At 43.7% G+C, this 19586-nt stretch overlaps 1 protein-coding gene across 6 annotated transcripts in view; it reads left to right on the top strand.

Annotated features, from left to right (window-relative positions):
- The window catches only part of CDH22 (cadherin 22), a 393963-nt gene that overhangs the window by 356829 nt on the left and 17548 nt on the right, over positions 1-19586 (top strand). For 5 of the 6 annotated variants that reach the window (XR_004536472.1, XM_033914508.1, XM_033914507.1 and 2 more), the window contains 2 exons: positions 5157-5278; positions 8239-8356. Coding sequence is in view for 5 of the 6 variants with exons in the window: in XM_033914508.1 (XP_033770399.1) it covers positions 5157-5278; positions 8239-8356 (240 nt within the window). In the remaining variant the exon portion in view is untranslated. The remainder of the gene's footprint in view (positions 1-5156; positions 5279-8238; positions 8357-19586) is intronic. The other variant, XM_033914510.1, reaches the window with a different exon arrangement.

The raw sequence follows: 19586 nt of genomic DNA, 5'->3' as shown, positions 1-19586 counted from the left end.
GTACAACAGGTAGGCACAATGCAACAAACAAGAATATCAAATTTTAGGAACGCCCACGATCTTCCCATGCTCCTCCCCTGCCCATGTCCCTTTTTCAAATTTGTGCACTAGACCTGGCGTGCAGCCAGAAACATAATAAGGGTCGGGGCAGGGGAGCGAACTACCCCAGGCACCGTCTCGGTGGGGGCCACCAGCACCTCTCTGCGCCCCTCCCCACCAGGCAATGCTCATGACTTCCCTTCCCTGCTCCTCTTTAAAATCTGTGCCAGTGCGAAAAACTACTCTAGCCTGTTGCTAGTGCAGGCCGGGCTCCCTCTGAAATCACTTCCGGGTCGCAAGGCCAGAAAGTGACACCAGAGGGAAAGCCAGTGCGTGCAGCAGGCGGAGAAGCTGCTCGCACTGGCAAAGATTTTGAGGTACAGGGGTTGGAAGGGATGGCGCCAGAGTGGCATGGGATGGGCGGAAGGATGGGGTAGAGTGGAGGGCACGTAAGTGGTGCGGAAAGAGTGTGGTGGTGTAGAGGAGGGCACAGGGGGGTGCCACTGCCCTGAGCCCCTCCCACCCTTGGTACGCCACTGCATGCAGCACTTTGTAGAATATGCCTACAAAGTTATGCGCATAACTTAATCGGTGCCAGTTATCATCAAGCATGAGGTGTTAATTTCCAATTGTTAGCGTCGATTAAGCTGTGCGCACAAATTTGCACACACCACTTAAGGTGCATATACAGAATTGGGGGGGGGTAAGTTTTCTTTTTACACCCCCCATTCTTAAATTTATTTTAATGTTTTTAGCTTTGTAAACCGGCCAGATACACGATGATGGTCGGTATATTAAAATGTAAATAAACTTGGAAACTTGAAAATGTGCGTGCAAGATTTACAGAATGAGAGGCATCGTGTACTTCCGTCTGGGGCTGCGCCCCGTTCGCTGAATGCCAATCTCTTCTTTGTTCTTCTTTCTACAGTTATTTATCTTAAGAAAATGCAGAATGACATTTCGTTTTAAGTGGCATCCAAGCTCTAGAATTCCTCACCGTTGTCCTTGCAAAAAGATTCTTTCTTTTCGACTGATCCTAAGACACTTTTTAGCAGGCGTGTCAGCTCTGTGGGGAGTAGCAGTAGATACAGATTGTCAAAATGCATTTCATTGTGTGTTTACTTCTTTCATGTCTCTTTGGCCTTGTGCATTCATTTTAATTTGTTATTGCTGCCATATCGACATTGTTCATATACATTTTGGCAAACCACTTCACTGGACAATGAAAGGCAATACAGAGAATCTTTTAATAATCATAGATATGAAGGCACTGATCTCTGAAATATTCTTCCTATCCTTTCAAAGGTTGAGCGAATGATCTTCCAATTTTGTTGAGGTCATCGTCTTCTAGTGCAAAAGCAATATCATGACATGTATGAACTTCCTTGCTAGCAATCCCAGTCCTAGGTAGGTTTAATTTAATTAAACCTGGCATTTGTATTCTGCTTAGCCAGTTCCCCAATGCAAAGGGGATTACAGCAGCATCAAATGATATACAAGTTAATAGAAATTCAAATGCAAATAATCTTTTTTTTTTTTTAATCATTGATACTTGTAATAAAAGAAAAAAAAAAATAACCACCACAGAAGAATAAAATAAAATTCAACCATCCCAAAATCTCAAATGGTCTATCAAACCAAATTGCAGATTCCGTTATGGTTTTTGCCTTCTGCACTTATCTCCAAGTTATATACAAAGGATCTGTTACTTGACGCGGGAGTGGCATTTCGAACTTGCTGCCCGTGTTGGTGTCAGCTGTCCCTGACATCACTTCTGGGTTCCACGCCTAGGACGTGACGTCAGAGGGAGAGCCGACACGACACAGGTAGCAGGTCCGTGATGCAGTGCGTACCGGAAAAATTAAAGAGGTATGGGGGAAGGGGTGTGTGTGCATAGCGGGGTGGGGGGGGATCAGGAAGGAGTGGGAGAATGGAGACGAGGGAGGGGCGCCACTCACCCTCGTTACTCCACTGCAGGGTTCAATCCAAAAAAGGTGGGCAGGCCAGAGACAGGAGCAACAGAAGAGGAGGGCTGGATTGGACAGAAAAGTCAGTGCTCTCTGCTTTGCTCCAGGCCCACCCCTTCCCCCTCCCCTTGGCTGCCCTAGAAGGGAGGGGCTGACGCAGAACACCCTTGCTCTAGGGTCCGCAAACAAGTGGCAAAATTGCATTCCTGGCCGTTCCCTTGGATATTAAGCCCTGACTGGATCTATACTGGCCGGTCTTCCAGGGCTTATACAATCTACTACCTCATAAATGCAGCCTCTGTTTATTAACAACGGTAATGCGCTGCTGAAAATGAAAATTCCTTTAAGGTCTCCCTCAGGATTCCTCGATCTCTTCCCCTGAAAATTTACAAATCTTAATTGCTACAGCCTCTGATCTGAGTGAGGAAGAGAGATAAAGTGTGACCCTGTGGGTGGCTCAGGCAAGAGACTGGAGGGTTCGTAGCTAATTAAAACTTCATCCCCCTTGGGTAGTACTGCCCCTTGCTTGGAAAACCTGCCTTGGTTATATCAGCAAAGCGACAGGCTGTCTGCAGCTCGCACAGAAAGAAAGAGGTTTTTAGAAAAAAGCTTCCTGCCAAGAGAAAAAGTGAAAAGAAAGGTTGGATATAGGGTGTTTGGAGTCAGGACGAAGGGAAGAGATCCGACAGAGGAAAATCTCTAGCCTGGTTTCTCAAATTATTTATTTATTTAAAAATGTATATGCCGCATTAAACTATGCAGCCCAGAAGCCCTTTAAATCTCTATGGGCTTCGGGGCCGTTAGCGCAGCCGCAGCCGCAGCTTTGTAAAAGAGGCCGTATATCTTACAGGAAGAAGAAAAGTAGCAACTTTTCTTTTTCTTTTTTTATAAATCTTTATTGATTTTCAAATGTTAACAGTGCCATACAATGAATTTAAATATAAACACTACACAGAACGCACTTTAAATACACAAATAATTCCAAAAACAATCATTTTCTCCCCCCTCCTCCCCATAATTAATAGAAGTAGTACATATTTAATTTCAATAATATAGATAATTAAGTATAGCAAACAATAATACATTCCCCCCTCCCCCCACCCACCCACCCTGGATGTGTAAGGAAGTCAAATAAAAGGAAAGTTTACCTGCAGTCAATGGGCTCCTCACCATTTTGAATGCGTTACTGTATTCCAAGCATTCCGCGTTCACTCTTTCATACTTGTAACTGGAACATAGGTTTGCCCACCAGAAAGTGTAATTCAGTCGATCATAACTCTTCCAGTTACGTATAACCATCTGGATGGCTATTCCCGTCATTATCAAGAAAATAGTAGCAACTTCTCATAGGAAAGCATTAAACAAAGAGTTGCGTTCTCAACATTTTCTTAAATTATATTTCGGCACAGCTTTCAAAATTCCCATGTAGGTTTAAAGTCCACGACTACAATCTTGAACATAATTATGAAACGAAAAGTACACATCACTATATCCGTGGACTTTTGCATATGCGTTTGGGGGGGAAAATAGCCTGCCTTAAATCGGAAAACATGACCCTTGTGCGTTATTTTTTTCCCAGGGATATGTTTGTTTTAGATCAGTGGTCTAAAAAATGCGGCCCGCCAGGTACTATTTTCAGGCCCTCAGTATGTTTATCCTAATCACAAAAGTAAAATAAAACAGTTTCTTTATCATATGTCTCTTTAGCTATAAATTACAATATTATTAAGACTTAGGGCTCCTGGTCTGACCCAGCAGCGGCAATTCTTATGTTCTTATAACGGACGCACAACCGCTGTATTCAAATCACTCTAAAACTTGCTCAGGATCAAACCTACAAGCTCAGGCTGCTGAGGCAGGAGCTCCAACCACTAAGCCACTCACTCCTCCACAACTGTAGGGTTGTGCTAGAGCTCTGGTAAGTAGCAGCAAAGAAACAAATAAAATTCTAGCCTCGGACATCTATTTTTTGTTCTTGGTGCTGCTTGTCAGAGCTCAAACACAACCCTACGGTGTGGAGGAGTGAGTGGCTCAGCGGTTAGAGCTCCTGCCTCAGCAGCCTGAGGCTCTGGGTTTGATCCTGGGCAAGTCGCAAATTAAAAAAAAAAAAAAATACTCATAAGCTCCTGCAAGGAGTTGGACTGGGCCTGCGCGAAAGAGCTGTGCCTACCAAATTGCTCTTCTGCACAGATGCCAGACACAGCTCCTCCCCCTCCCCAATGTGCATCAACAACCTTAGTTATCCAATTCAACCCACTATGAAGATACTGGGTGTAATACTGGACCAAAACCTGACCATGAAAGACCAGGTTGACTCCTTGATCAGAAAAATCTTTCACACCCTCTGGAAACTTCGGTCCATCAGAGCTTACTTCGACGCCTCATCATTTCAAATTCTAGTACAATCCCTTATTCTGAGTCAACTCGATTATTGTAACATCGCCTACTTGGCGATCCCCCAGAAATACATGCGGTGATTGCATCTAGTTCAAAATACAGCGGTAAGACTACTTTGTGGACTGAAGAAGTTTGATCATACGACACCTTCCTATCGACTCTTACACTGGCTACCGATGGAGGCACACGTGAAATTCAAGTTTGGTTGTTTTTGCTTCAAGGTACTCTATGGCTTAGCCCCTAAATACATAATAGACCTTTTCTCTTTCTCAACCAACAGACACAAGCGATGCTCACACCTGAACTTCGTTTCTCCACCGGTTAGAGGTTGTAAATTTAAAAGTCATCATCAACATCTTCTCGCACATCAAGCACCATTATGGGGTATAGACCTTGAACAATTGCTTGTGCCTACTACCTATGGAGAATTCAGGAAACGCCTGAAAACACATCTATTCCTGAAATACTTAGGAAACCAACCTATTCAATCTTAGTCCTTAACAACCGAGCGCAAGAACCACCTGTCGCTAAATCTGTACTTTGTTTATTCACTCAATCTGTAACATTTCTAATCATTGTAAACCGCATAGAACTTCACGGTCCTGCGGTATATAAATTGTTATTATTATTATTATTATTATACCTGGCTAGTTCGGCAAAACAAAATCACTCCCAACCCGGTATTTGTGCATCAGGCCCTGAAGGTGATGAACAGAATTCCAAAGCAAATACTTTGCCTCTTCTTTGTTCCAGATAATGAGTTGAAAGTATCCAGAGCAACTCTCAGCATCCGAATTCTAGATGTGAATGATAATCCACCAGAACTCGCCACGCCCTATGAAGCTGCTGTATGTGAGGATGCTATACCTGGGCAGGTAACATGGAGGGGGGGTTGCTTTGGGAACTTAAATTTTAATTGATGCATTGAAACAGTATAAAATAGCAGATTACAAAGAGCCGTAATATAAACAAAACAAACACGTAGAAGAGAAAGATTGCAAAATCTTTTGTTTTTTTAATTCTTTATTCATTTTTAAACGTACAATAAGTGCATCAATATAATATAACAAATAGATCATAAATATATCACTTAATAGTCATCAAGAGTACACATAAAATGCTATTAACCCCCACCCTCCCCAACCCTTCCTATTATATAATCGAATGCAATATACAATATACATTAATAAAATTATAAAATTATCCCCCCTCCCCCTCGTAATTGAACCTGTAAATCAAGGGAAAAGAATCATTTAATCATTGCAATATTTTGTCAATGACTCCCACACATCTTGAAATTTTCTAAAACACCCTCGCTGTATTGCAATATATCTTTCCATTTTATATATATGACATAGGGAATTCCACCAAAAATTATAGTTTAGTCCAGTGATTCCCAACCCTGTCCTGGAGAAACACCAGGCCAATCGGGTTTTCAGGCTAGCCCTAATGAATATGCATGAGAGAGATTTGCATATGATGGAAGTGATAGGCATGCAAATTTGCTTCATGCATATTCATTAGGGCTAGCCTGAAAACCCAATTGGCCTGGTGTTCCTCCAGGACAGGGTTGGGAATCACTGGTTTAGTCTACTCCAGTTTTTCCAATTGCCATTCAACAAATTACGTACAATTGGAAAAACTGGAGTAGGCTAAACCAGTGATTCCCAACCCTGTCCTGGAGGAACACCAGGCCAATTGGGTTTTCAGGCTAGCCCTAATGAATATGCATGAGAGAGATTTGCATATGATGGAAGTGATAGGCATGCAAATTTGCTTCATGCATATTCATTAGGGCTAGCCTGAAAACTCAATTGGCCTGGTGTTCCTCCAGGACAGGGTTGGGAACCACTGGACTAAACTATAATTTTTGGTGGAATTCCCCAGGGTGTCCAATGTCGGTCCTCGAGGGCCGCAATCCAGTCGGGTTTTCAGGATTTCCCCAATGAATATGCATGAGATCTATGTGCATGCACTGCTTTCAATGGACACCCCTGCCCTATGTCATAAGGATTGCAAAATCTACAAATGCAACAAAGGAGATTAAACTGTATCAATGCAACATGAAAATAAAAAGGAGACTATACTTTAATTTAAAGTAGATTTTCTATTTGGTGAAAAGAGTCTATGGGCTCCTTTTACTAAGCCGCGTTAGGGCCTTAGCGTGCGGAATAGCGTGCGCTAAATTGTCGCCCGCGCGCCAGTCCTTAACGCCAACATTGAGCTGGCGTTAGTTCTAGCTGCGTAGCGCCGGTTTAGCGCGCACTCAAATGCGTGCGCTAAAAACGCTAACGCAGCTTAGTAAAAGGGGCCCTGTATTTTTTCCTGATGTTTCAAGATGGACCCAAATCCGAAGGAAGGAATTTCTACAAAACTGATCTAAGGTTCTTTCTTTGGGAGCCTCCTTTCAGTTGAGGTTTCCCTGTCAATGTCTTATTAGCTACCAACAAAATAAGTATATTTTTTTCGACCCAGAACAGTTGCGCTTTTTCTTAGAAGGAAAAGGGATTTCTGATGCCACTTAGGAAAGTACAGGATAACTCATGTCTGTTAATAATTAGCCGATGTTAACTGCTCTATTCTTTATAATTATTATTTGTATCTACCCTTTTTCCTGGAAGGGATTTCTATTTCCTTACTTTGTTCTCCTAATTGTGGACTATATACTAAGTCAGAATTTTTCTTTGTTTCATTTCAATGGAAAATTGATTCTATTTGTTTCTAATTTTCTTTTCAAAGTGAATTCTTTGTGTGTAATTAATTGATAATAAAAAAAAGAAAAGAAAACGAAAAAGGAGAGCTATGCAGATTTAAAAAGTAAAGAATTGAGATATCTTTGTTAAGTGGTAGGGCAAACTCTATGCAACCTCTTGTTCCAAGCTGCATTTATGCTGGATTTCCAAAATGTCCTTCTGATACATACTCTCATGACCCCCTTCACATGTGTGTGATCATCTTAAAAGTTGTTAGCTCCTGACAGCCTACCATGCGTGCACACAATTTTCAGTCATAAACATGGCATACAGCAGGTTCCCACTTTCTTCATGCTCCACAGCTCCACAGCAATGTCCCGTCCCCCCTCCTCCCCACTCATCTACTTATCCACCCAGCAGGTCCTCCACAGCTACAGCGTCAGAGATAGTGCAAAAGGCTGTCTCTTTGGCCAGAGGGACCTTTGCCATGTCCTGCCATGCTGATACAACTGTGGGCAGGACATGGCAGAGGAAAGATCCCACTGACTAGCTGTGGAGGATCTGGCAGGTAAATAGCGTAGTGCAGGTAGGGGAAGGTGCTAGACCCGGAGGGGATGCTGGACCCCAGGGGGAAGACACACGCACTTGTGGGGGGGCACATCTTGGTCCTCCCACTTGAGGCCCACTAAGTCCCAGCTTAGGGTTGCCAGTTATCCGGATTTGACCCGGACATGTCCTTATTTTAGAGGGCATGCCCGGACGGCTTTTAAAAACCCGGCACTTTGTCCGACCGAGATGAGCAGGCTGAGGGGGCGGGGCTAGTGGTGGGGCTAGGGGTGAGGTTGGGTTGTGGCGTGGGTGGAACAGAGTGGGGTTGGGTGGAACTGGGCGGGCCCTTGCTAGGGTCTATGGGTCCGGATTTTACATAACGCCACTGGAAGAGAACATTACCATAACTCATCTAGCTTTGGGCATTGTGTTTACCCAGTCACCACCTCGTATGACTAGTAGTCAGCCCTCTTAGCACAAAGCCCATATTTGGGGAAAGGGTGATTTGCATGAAATTAACAAGACATGAGAGGCAGGGCTTCTTTTCATCTGTAGAAGGGTTTGACCTCTTGTGTGTTCTTTCTTTTTTTCAGCTGATACAGACAATAAGCGTAGTGGACCGCGATGAGCCCCAGGGCGGCCATCATTTTTACTTCACCTTGGCCCCTGAAGCCACAAACAACCGTCATTTTACTCTCTTAGATGTAAAAGGTAAAGAAGCATTGTCTCTTTTCGTATTATTCTCGTTCTCTCTCCTCGATCTTTTACCACTGCATGCCTCTTCCATATTCCTCATTATACCTACATCTCTGCTCCCACTAACTTTCTGTGTCCCACAGTAATTTCTTTCCTCGGTACTTGAGGATTCCTGGGTTTGTACCTGTCTTCCGTTCGGTGTCAGGTCAAAAGTGCGCCAGGACAAAGGCACGCCCAGATAATTGAGCGCAGCGCGCGCCACCACGCCGCTCTAAATTACTGTTTAAAGTGGGAACCCCCCCTTTTACTTAATAGACATTGCGCCGCATTGTGGGGGCGTTGTGGGGGGTGTGGGGGGTTGTAACCCCCCACATTTTACTGAAAACTTTACTTTTTCCCTGTTTTTAGGGAAAAAGTTCAGTTTACAGTAAAATGTGGAGGGTTACAACCCCCCAAGCCCCCCATAACGCCGGCGCGATGTCTATTAAGTAAACTGGGGGGGTTCCCCAACAAAACCCCCCGTCGGAGCCCCTAAAAACTGTAATTTAGAGCGTCGCGGCGTCGCGCACTGTGCTCAATTGTCGGCGCGCGCTTTTGTCTTTCGCGCCGTTGTCTATGAACCCTTCCGTTCCTCCTATTGCACTTTAGGGTCCGTTAATAAAATGTTAAGTTGGCAGCTAACTTGGAAAGCATTAACCCTCTCCTTTACCAACGCGTAGCGCTGGATTTTAGCGCCAGCAGTGGCGGTAATTGCTTCGACGCTCATAGAATTCCTATGAGCGTCGGAGCAGTTACCGGCGGCTAAAACCCGCGCTACGCGTTAGTGAAGGAGGAAGGGGTGGTGTCTAAACTTCTAGGTTGAGTCTCAATCTAATGGGAAAATTGGCTATCCAAATAATTCCGTGCAGATAAACATTTTTATCAGAAAAGAGGTCATGTGCATGAGAAGCAATTGTATACACTTTAAAAAAAAAAAACACAAAAAAAACCCCATTCTTCAGCAGCCTTGTAGCTTGGATGGCACATGCTGAGGGCCATCATAGTAAATGAACATAAGAATTGTCGCTGCTGGGTCAGCTAATTCTTAAACAAATTTGTGGACGTGGGATATGGAAAGGTTTCATGGGCTAGTTATTTGTAAAATTAATCAACATCTTAATGAGATATCATTTTTAAAAGGGCTATTCAAATCTATAATCATGGCTTAATGACCCTGAACCCCTCTCACCACCATTCACCATGCCAGAGACCCCCCTCTCAGGGAGCTGAATCTTTGTGGGCTCTTTGAAAACCCCACCCCAATTCCAATCCAAATGAAGATAATGTAACTCCCAGGAAGCTCTTCCTGAAAAGCCCCATCCCTTGTACCAACTTCTGCTGCTTTCAGAGAAAGAAGAAGCAGGCCTGAATCACTCCCACATCTTTAATCCTAAAGAGGACATGAACAATTCCCACTCGCTCCTGTCCTGGCCCTGTTGTCTTGAAACAACGGAGGACACTGATCCACATTCCTCACACACCCCACATCTGCCTCTCACATAGGGTTGCCAGATTTTCCAATCGGAAAATCTGGGCTCCTAGACCTGCCCCCCAGGCCCGCCCAGTTCCACCTGTCCCCTCCCTAATCCCGCCCCCAGTCCCACCTCCCACTGCCTGCACTTCCTCCCTGCCCGACACAATTTGAGTAGGCTTTTCAAAACCCAGACAAAATGCCTGGTTTTAAAAACCTGTCTGGATCCACGGACATGTCCTCAAAAGGACAGGTCCGGGGAAATCCAGACTTCTGGTAACCTCACAAGCACCCAGCCATCTACATATCACTTAGGCCCTGATGCTCAAAACTTACCATGCTTGAACATAATATATGTGTGTGTTAAAAGCTAAAATAGGATTTTATAGTTTAATTTAATAAGTTTTTAAGGATTTGAATTAATAAAAGAAAAAATATAATGTAGTTTAGGTTTTATTAGAAGATAATTAAATATTGATCAAACTAATCTATACTGGTAGGGAGGTGGGGCAACAGCCGGTGATATTATAAGGACAAGGAGGCAAGAGAGTAATGTATTTCTCTCTTGGAGTAATCCCAATTTGGGAAACATACACTCCTAAGTCTGAGGCTTGTCCCTACTAGTATTAAATTAAGTTCAATTCAATCTAATTAAAAGACTAACAGTCCAATTAATAAATTTAGTGAAAAGTTGAGATTTTTATAGGGAATTTAAAATCAGGGCTCATTTTTGATCTTTTACAAATGGTCTTTAATATTTGTACGTGTTAAAAGCTAGTCTCAGGGGCTGTTGATTGCATGAGAGATGGAAATTTAAACAGAATACGGATACGTTAAAAGCACATCTCAGGCACGTATGTTAAAGACGTGTCTCTTGCACCTTCATTAAAAGTGTATAGATACCAACAGGTCTGGGGCTGCCAATTGCATGAGGTTAAATTAAAAAAAAAAAAAAAAAAATACGGGCTACACAGTGGCATAGCTCCCGCTTCTTCCCGACCCTCCCTGCCACACAGGATTTAATGGGGACTTAGCAGCACACAGGATTTAACGGGGAAGGATTTAACGGGGACTTAGCAGCACACAGGATTTAACAGAGACTTAGCAGCACACAGGATTTAACGGGGAAGGATTTAACGGGGACTTAGCAGCACACAGGATTTAACAGAGACTTAGCAGCACACAGGATTTAACGGAGACTTTGCAGCACACAGGATTTAACGGGGAAGGATTTAACGGGGACTTAGCAGCACACAGGATTTAACGAAGACTTAGCAGCACACAGGATTTAACGGGGACTTAGCAGCACACAGGATTTAACGGGGACTTTTCAGCACACAGGATTTAACGGGGACTTAGCAGCACACAGGATTTAACGAAGACTTAGCAGCACACAGGATTTAACGGAGACTTAACGGGGACTTTTCAGCACACAGGATTTAACGGGGAAGGATTTAACGGGGACTTAGCAGCACACAGGATTTAACGAAGACTTAGCAGCACACAGGATTTAACGGGGACTTTTCAGCACACAGGATTTAACGGGGACTTAGCAGCACACAGGATTTAACGGAGACTTAACGGGGACTTTTCAGCACACAGGATTTAACGGGGACTTGCGCTCGCCATTTAGAAATTGGAACATTTACAATGGCACACAGAATTTAACAGGGCTTTTGAGCATCGGGCCCTTAGACATTGGCCACACAGTCTCATAACTCGCACATCTCACCCTCTCATTCAGTCACTGAGTGAAGTCACATTTGATCAATGTTTACAGCGTGCACTTTTCAACTTTTTTCCTATTTTGCTTCTCCGGGGAAAGACCTTGATCAATCAGGGCTTTCATATTGTTATTCCTACTGAGGCGCTCTTTCTACTTTCCCATTTTTCTCTCGCCCGGCAATCATTTGTCTTTCCTCACTTCACTGTAGCTTTTCAGACTGCGAAACCTTTTAGCAAACCAACATAGTGATAGCCAGAGAAGCAGCAGTCAGTGGGTTATGATGACCACAAGGTCCCTTCTTCAAGCCTGAGCTACGCAGAAGAAACCTTCATGGTCTTGAAATCCCATGCACAGTATTTTTGGGTTATTATCTTTATTTGGTCAATTAGAAGGATTCAGCGTCTGCCAAAAATGTAGTTTTCTCCGAGACCATCCTTACTACCAGAACTCTGAGCTAAGTCAACATTCTCGTCTTCTTTCACCATCACAAGTTTTGGGAAAGGGAACGGAGACTTGTATACCGCCTTTTTGTGTCTCTGGCATTTCAAAGCTGACATTCAAAGCTGTGGGCACTGGAAGATTGAGTGACTTGCCCGGGGTCACAAGGAGCAGCACTGGGATTTGATCTCACAACCTCTGGGTGCAGAGACCGCAGCTCTACCAGTGAGCCACTCCTTCAGTCTGTCCCAGTATGGCAGCTCTTATCTTCTTATGTGAGCCAAGTGTAGGACAATCTAGTCATTGTGACATCACTGACGAAGTTGGCTCTTAGGCATTGGTGGAATGAGGCATTATGACATCACAATCTCAGCTCTGGAATGTTGCTACTCCTTGGGTTTCTACCAGGTACTTGTGACCTGGGTTGGAAACAGGATACTGGGCTTGATGAAAGGGAATGGGGACTTGTATACTGCCTTTGGCATTTCAAAGCTTACATTGAAAGCAGTGGGCACTGGAGGATTAAGTGACTTGCCCAGGGTCACAAGGAGCAGCACTGAGATTTGATCTCAAAACCTCTGGGTGCAAAGGCAGCAGCTCTACCAGTGAGCCACACCTTTTTCTTGTCGTTCCCTCTCCCACTCTTGCACATATTATCCATATCCTTCTCTTTCTCGCTCACTCTCTCCGTTACACTATCCACACCCTCTTCTGTGTGTATCAGCAGTGACAAACTGCTACCGAAGCCCATCTGTTTCTTGGTACAAATTTGCAGCCAGTTTGGAAATGTGATTTATAAATATTGCCTTTGTAGCCAGAGAATGACACTGATGGATGTTGGCACAGATGGATTCTTTAAGCTTTTGGTTAAATCTGTTTTTCTTTTTCGCTTACTGTTCTAGCCGCCTGCTCTTAGAAAAAGCCAGCCTTTCAGCCTCCCAGGGACAATGTTAGCTTTTCAGGAAACGTTCTACTACTTTGTCATGTTCACGTTCACTTTATTTGATATAGCGCCTATGTAAAAATAAAAGTCTACGCAGGCAGATAATATCACAACAAATCATTAGGCATTGAACAAATCAAGACAAATGGGTAATAATCCCGAGACGGGCGCAGAGTGATAAATGGGGAATGGTAAGATTACTATTGGAAGTGAAAAGAGGCGGGAGGGACAAAGCGATGGGGGTCGGATGGTGTACTTCTGAGGGTACCGAAGGAACTTGGGGACGTTCTGGCACTTCCGCTGCCTGACATTTTCATTGCTTCTCTAGAGTCAGGAATGGTCCCGGAGTACTGGAGAAGGGCAAATGTGGTCCCTTTCCACAAAAGAAGAGGTAGGGAATAGAGAATGAGACGGTGACAAATTTGTCCCCTTCTCAGCAGGAACTCAATTTCACTGTCTCGTCCACGCATTTTTGGTCGCTGTCCCTGTCCTTGCCCCATTCCTGTAAGCTCTGCCTTAACCTCACAAGACTCAAACACTTATGATTTTAAAAGTGTTTGAGGCTTGTGCAGGTGAGGACAGAGATTAGGCATTGGTGGGATGAGGCATTATGACCTCACAATCTGAGCTCTAGAATGTTGCTACTTAGAATTTTCAAGTGTTTTAGGTTTGAGCAGATGAGGACGGAGCTTAGGCATTGGTGGAATGAGGCATTATGACATCACAGTCTGAGCTCTAGAATGTTGCTACTTATGATTTTAAAGGGTTTGAGGCTTGTGCAGATGAGGACGGAGCTTAGGCATTGGTGGAATGAGGCATTATGACATCACAGTCTGAGCTCTAGAATGTTGCTACTTAGGATTTTCAAGTGTTTGAGGTGTGTGCAGATGAGGACGGAGCTTAGGCATTGGTGGAATGAGGCATTATGACATCACAGTCTGAGCTCTAGAATGTTGCTACTTATGATTTTAAAGGGTTTGAGGCTTGTGCAGATGAGGACGGAGCTTAGGCATTGGTGGAATGAGGCATTATGACATAACAATCTGAGCTCTAGAATGCTGCTACTTATGATTTTCAAGTGTTTGAGGTGTGTGCAGATGAGGACGGAGCTTAGGCATTGGTGGAATGAGGCATTATGACATCACAGTCTGAGCTCTAGAATGTTGCTACATATGACTTTAAAATGTTTGAGGCTTGTGCAGATGAGGCCAGAGCTTGCGGCCGTCTGACTTCCGTGCAGTGGTGTAGCGAGGGTGGGAGGCGCCTGGATGGGCAGACTGGATGGGCCATTTGGCCTTTATCTGCCATCATGTTTCTATCATAAAATGTCTGAGGAGAGACTTAAAGATTTCAATATGTATACTTTGGAAGAAAGCAAAATTCTATTAGTGCACATATTCAGTCCAATTCATTCAAATCACCAGTCTTCCTATATTTTCAACCTTTTTCCATTTTTTTTAGTTTGTAACACTGTTAATAATTTTTTATAATGATTTTTTTATTGATTTTCAGACGGCTGTTCAGCTAATCCTAGCTGACAGAATCACACGTTTTTTTCTAGAGTTCAGCCTTTATCCTCATTAATCCACATATTTTTATCCATTTTTCATCTTAATTAGCTTTCATCTTACTTAATGTTCTAAATTCATCAATAACACTTCTTATCAAAAACACTTGTCGTGGGTTAGTTTGGCTCTAGATATCTCTTCCAATTTGTATCTCAAATTCACCTCTCCCGACACGAAATCACGAATCAAACCTTTCCTCGAGGTCAAGGTGACACATAGCCAATATCTTTCTGAAAAGTGTTTCTTCGTGTATAACTCCGGGTCCAAACCTCTTGCTTCAATACATTCACATCTTTAGATTAAAAAACCCCACTTGAATCTTTATTTTACATATAAACAGACAAAACAAATAGGCACCAACACCAATTCTCTTACCGATGTACCAGATGCCTCTTCACAATCGTCTCACACAATGTGACTGCAGTGTCCTTTGATGCCTCGTTCCTTATAAGCATCTAACAGGCGTACTTTGGAGGAAAGGCAGGAGAAGGGAGATATGACAGAGATGTTTAAATACCTACATGGCATAAATGCACATGAGGGGGGAGTCTTAATTGAAAGGAGGGTCTGAAATAAGGAGGCATAGAATGAAGGGAATAGACTCAGAAGTAACTTCGCAATATACTTTTTCATGGAAAGTGTAGTGAATGTGTGGAACGGCCTCCCGGTGGAAGTGGTGGAGGCAGAAAATGTATCTGAATTCAAGAAAGCTTGGGATATTGGATCTCTAATAATTATTCCCATAACCTGACTGACCCAAGAGACAAAATAATTCATCTCATCTGTCCTTATAAGGGTAGAACAATGGACTATGCAATTTAAACTAAAACGGAATTCGGAAAAAACTAAAATTTTTTGGGCAAGTCCCAATAACAAGATCACAAACACCTCTCTGAGACTAAATGGGCCAGATTACCGAATTAACTCTACAATCAAAATCCTTGGTGTCATCTTGGACCGAAGCCTGACTTTTGAAGATCACGCCAACGCTCAGGTTAAAAAAATGTTTTTTCACCTTATGGAAATTCCGTACCATTAAACATTACTTCGATTTCCTCTCTTTTCGACTGCTGGTTCAATCTTTAATCTTAAGTACCCTAGACTATTGCAATATCATATACTTGGGATCTTACCATCAAACGAATAAGAATCGTCCAGAACGCTGCAGTCTGTCTCATCTTTGGCCTCAAGAATTCGGACCATGTAAACTCATATTACAAAAAAACTACATTGGCTGCCTGTAGAAGCAAGGGTCATCTTTTAGTTTGCTTGCCTTTGCTTCAAAACCATATCAGGTTCATCCCCAATCTACCTGTCTCACCATTTTGAATTTCCAGACACAACCTGTACATGTAGTGCTTACTTGTTCGCCTTTCCATCCTTGAAGGGCTGCATCTACAAGAAATTCCTTGATCGAACACTATCATTCCAAGCAGGCAAATGGAACAAACTTTATTCCAAACGCACTTTCTTATCAAACTTTCAGGAAGTCATTCAAAACTTATCTCTTTGACTTATCTCTCTCACTCCACTTCTATTCCGAAAATACTCCCAGATAAACTCGATTAATCTCAATATGCTACTATAACCTGTATGTATGTAGTCTCTTCCTCTGTAAACTGCTCTGAACTATTTGTGGTATTGCGGTATATAAAAATAAAGTTGTTATTATTATTATTAAGTGAGAGGAAGAGACATGGATCTCTAAGTGAGAGGAAGAGGCAGTAGATGCAGTGGCAAAGTAAGGAGGCAGGGGGCAGACCGCTTCAGGCACCAGCATCTCTCTGACCCCCTACGTCACGTTTGCACCCTCCCCACCACCACCACCACCACCACCACCACCACATCATCCTGAAGACATCCTGATTCCTCCATAAAACTCACTTATCCTATGCTACATGAGAAAACAGATGCAAACCAATACAATGCACCACTTCATGGCCCTATTTTTTTCAAAAGACATCGGCCACGGGCCGAGTGCATTTGTTCTAAGCATGTATATTGCAAGCGCACTCAACACATATGTGCATTAAGAAAGAGCAAAAGTCCTCGATTCTATAAACTACAACTATTTATTATGTCTATATCGCTACCAGATGCATGCAGCGCTGTACATTAAACAAGCAAGAAGACAGTCCCTGCTCGAAAGAGCTTACAATCTAATTATGACAGACGCACAGAATACAGAGTGGATCGATATATATATAGTGCTCATGAAGGGGTGATACAAAGGGATGTAGAGAGGGTAGGGTCTGCAGAGGGAATGGAGGAACAGATATAGTATATTAGAAGTTGGAAGTGATTGGGACCCAAATGCAGTCTTTGAGCCTGTATTTGAATACCGCCAGGGATGGAGCATGGCATAGTGATTCAGGGAGGTTGTTCCAGGCAAATGGCGCAGCAAGGCAGAAAGGGCAGAGTTGGGAGTTGACAGTAGAGGGTGCAGACAAGAGAGACTTACCCGAAGAACGGAGTTCCTGGGGTGGGGTGTAGGGAGAGAGATTGAGCCACAGTGTGAGTGCACTTGTAGGTAAGAGGAATTTGAACTGCATGTGGAAGCGGACAGTGAGGCAATAAAGTGACCTGAGGAGAAGGAGTAACATGAGCAGGATAACCTTGTCAGAATATGAAGCATGGAGCAGAATTCTGAACGGTTTGAAGAAGGAAGAGTTGGCTTAGTAGGAGACCCATGGATTGCAGTAATCCAGGCGAGAGGTGACGAGGGCCTGGATAATAGTCTTGGCAGCGTGCTCAGAAATGGAAGTCTGAATCTTAGTGATGTTATATAGAAAGAAGTGACAAGTTTTGGCAGTTTGTTGGATCTGCAAAGAGAAGGGCAGAGAGGAGTCGAAGGGGTTGCAGGATGATGAGACAGTGAGGATGAGAGCATTATTCACAGAAATAGAGAATGTAGGGAGAGGCAGATTTAGGAAGAAAGATAAGGAGTTTTGTCATGGGTGGCAACATTTAGCTTTAGAGGGTGGCGAAACATCCATGTTAGGGTTACCAGATGTCCGGATTTCGCCGGATGGCTTTTCAAAACCCGGCTCTTTGTCCGGGATTTGAAAAGCCTCCTTAAATCGTGCTGGGCAAGCAGTGGAGGGGGAGGATTAGGGCATTACAGGGCAGGAATGGGTGGAACTGGGCCTAGGGGCTGGTCTAGGGGATACGGATTTTATTTATTTAGGGACTCCGATTTATCCCTCTTCCACCACCACTTCTCGAGCCCTACGCTCAGCTGATTCCAATAGATTAGTCTTGGCTAATCCACGACTACTTTTTATTTTTGAAGCCCCTGGTTTTTGGAATTCTCTTCCAAATACCATCAGATTGGAACAATCATTTTCCTCGTTTTAAATTACTTTTAAAGACCTAATTGTTTACCCTTTTGGTTAGGACCAGCTGATCGTCTCGGCAGTTGGGAACTTCGGATGATTGGTGACAGATTATTAATTATTCTTGTAGTGTGAATGACTGTGAGGTGATCGATATTCCTTTCCTTTTCAATTTGATGGTATTTCCTTTTTTTTTTTCAATTATTTGTTGTAATGTTATTTTGGTACACTGCTTAGATCCTTAAATGGTCAAAACCATCTTGGTTCTCTTCCATTTGCAATTTGTATCCCAGAAAGAACTTTTTCTGTTCCCCTTACATCTCATACACTCATTGTATGTACCTCGTTGTAAACATCTCTTACTTCTTGTTGTAAACATCTCTTACTCTCATTGTATGTATCTCGTTGTAAACATCTCTTACTTCTTGTAAACATCTCTTACTCTCATTGTATGTATCTCGTTGTAAACATCTCTTACTTCTTGTTGTAAACATCTCTTACTCTCATTGTATGTATCTCGTTGTAAACATCTCTTACTTCTTGTTGTAAACATCTCTTACTCTCATTGTATGTAACTTGTTGTAAATCGCTTTGAACTTATGGTATAACGGTATATAAGAAATAAAATTATTATTATTAATTATCAAGTCAATAAATAATAAGTCCCTGATTCTCTAAATAGAAGGTCTAAACTAAGTAAAAATCGCAATTGAAAATTACATTTTTAACTGAGTTTCAAGGCAACTACCAGCGCCTAAACCACTGGCACTATAGGCTCCATAGGCATATTGCCTCCATAGGCTCTATAGGCGTCTAATGCCACTGTGGGCATGGCTAATGCCGGAAGTGGCGTTAGGTGGCCTAAAACATCTGCAGAGGCACGTATTCACATCATAGGAAGGCGCTAGAAATTTACGGCGCATACCTTTACCATTGGCTTGATTCTGTACCCGGCACCGTCGTGTGATTGACACATGATCGGCATCCGCTTATAAGGTGGCCGCCAACAATGGTGCCAGTTACAGAATAGAGGTCTGCACGGGAACGGGAATCCCGGAGGTCCTGCAAAGTCCCACGGGACTCCTACGGGGATCCCCCTCTGGCCCACGGGACTCCCACAGGGATGGAAGGCTTTGGAAGCAGGGTTCGTCCATATAATATAACGGACACATCAGCTTTAGTAAAAGAGGGGGTTTATAAGTTAATTACCTGAACAGAAAACAAAAAAAGAGATTCCACAAGGAAAACAGCAGCGCAAGCACAAAAGAAACTGTGGAATTGATGATCCTGTCAGAAGAAATTGCTGCTTTTTATGGGGACGGGCGGGGATAGAGGTAATTCCTTGCGGGGATGGATGGGGACGGAGAGGATCCTGACGGGGACAGGTGGGAACGGAGAGGATCCTGGTGGGAACGGAGAGGATCCTAGCGGGGACGGGTGGGAACGGAGAGGATCCTGGTGGGAACGGAGAGGATCCTGGCGGGGACGGAGAGGATCCTGACGGGGACGGGTGGGGACGGAGAGGATCCTGACGGGGATGGGTGGGAACGGAGAGGATCCTGGTGGGAACGGAGAGGATCCTGGTGGGGACGGGTGGGGACGGAGAGGATCCTGACGGGGACTGGTGGGGCCGGAGAGGATTCTGGCGGGGGCGGGCGGGGATGGGTGGGATTTCTATCCTGACGGGTAGGGACGGAGAGGATCCTGGCGGGGACGGGTAGGGAC

The sequence above is a fragment of the Geotrypetes seraphini genome, chromosome 11, assembly GCF_902459505.1.
Source record: "Geotrypetes seraphini chromosome 11, aGeoSer1.1, whole genome shotgun sequence".
Taxonomy (NCBI): Eukaryota; Metazoa; Chordata; class Amphibia; order Gymnophiona; family Dermophiidae; genus Geotrypetes; species Geotrypetes seraphini.
The sequence above is the reverse complement of the archived record's forward strand: the minus strand, read 5'-3'. Positions and strand labels throughout refer to the sequence as shown.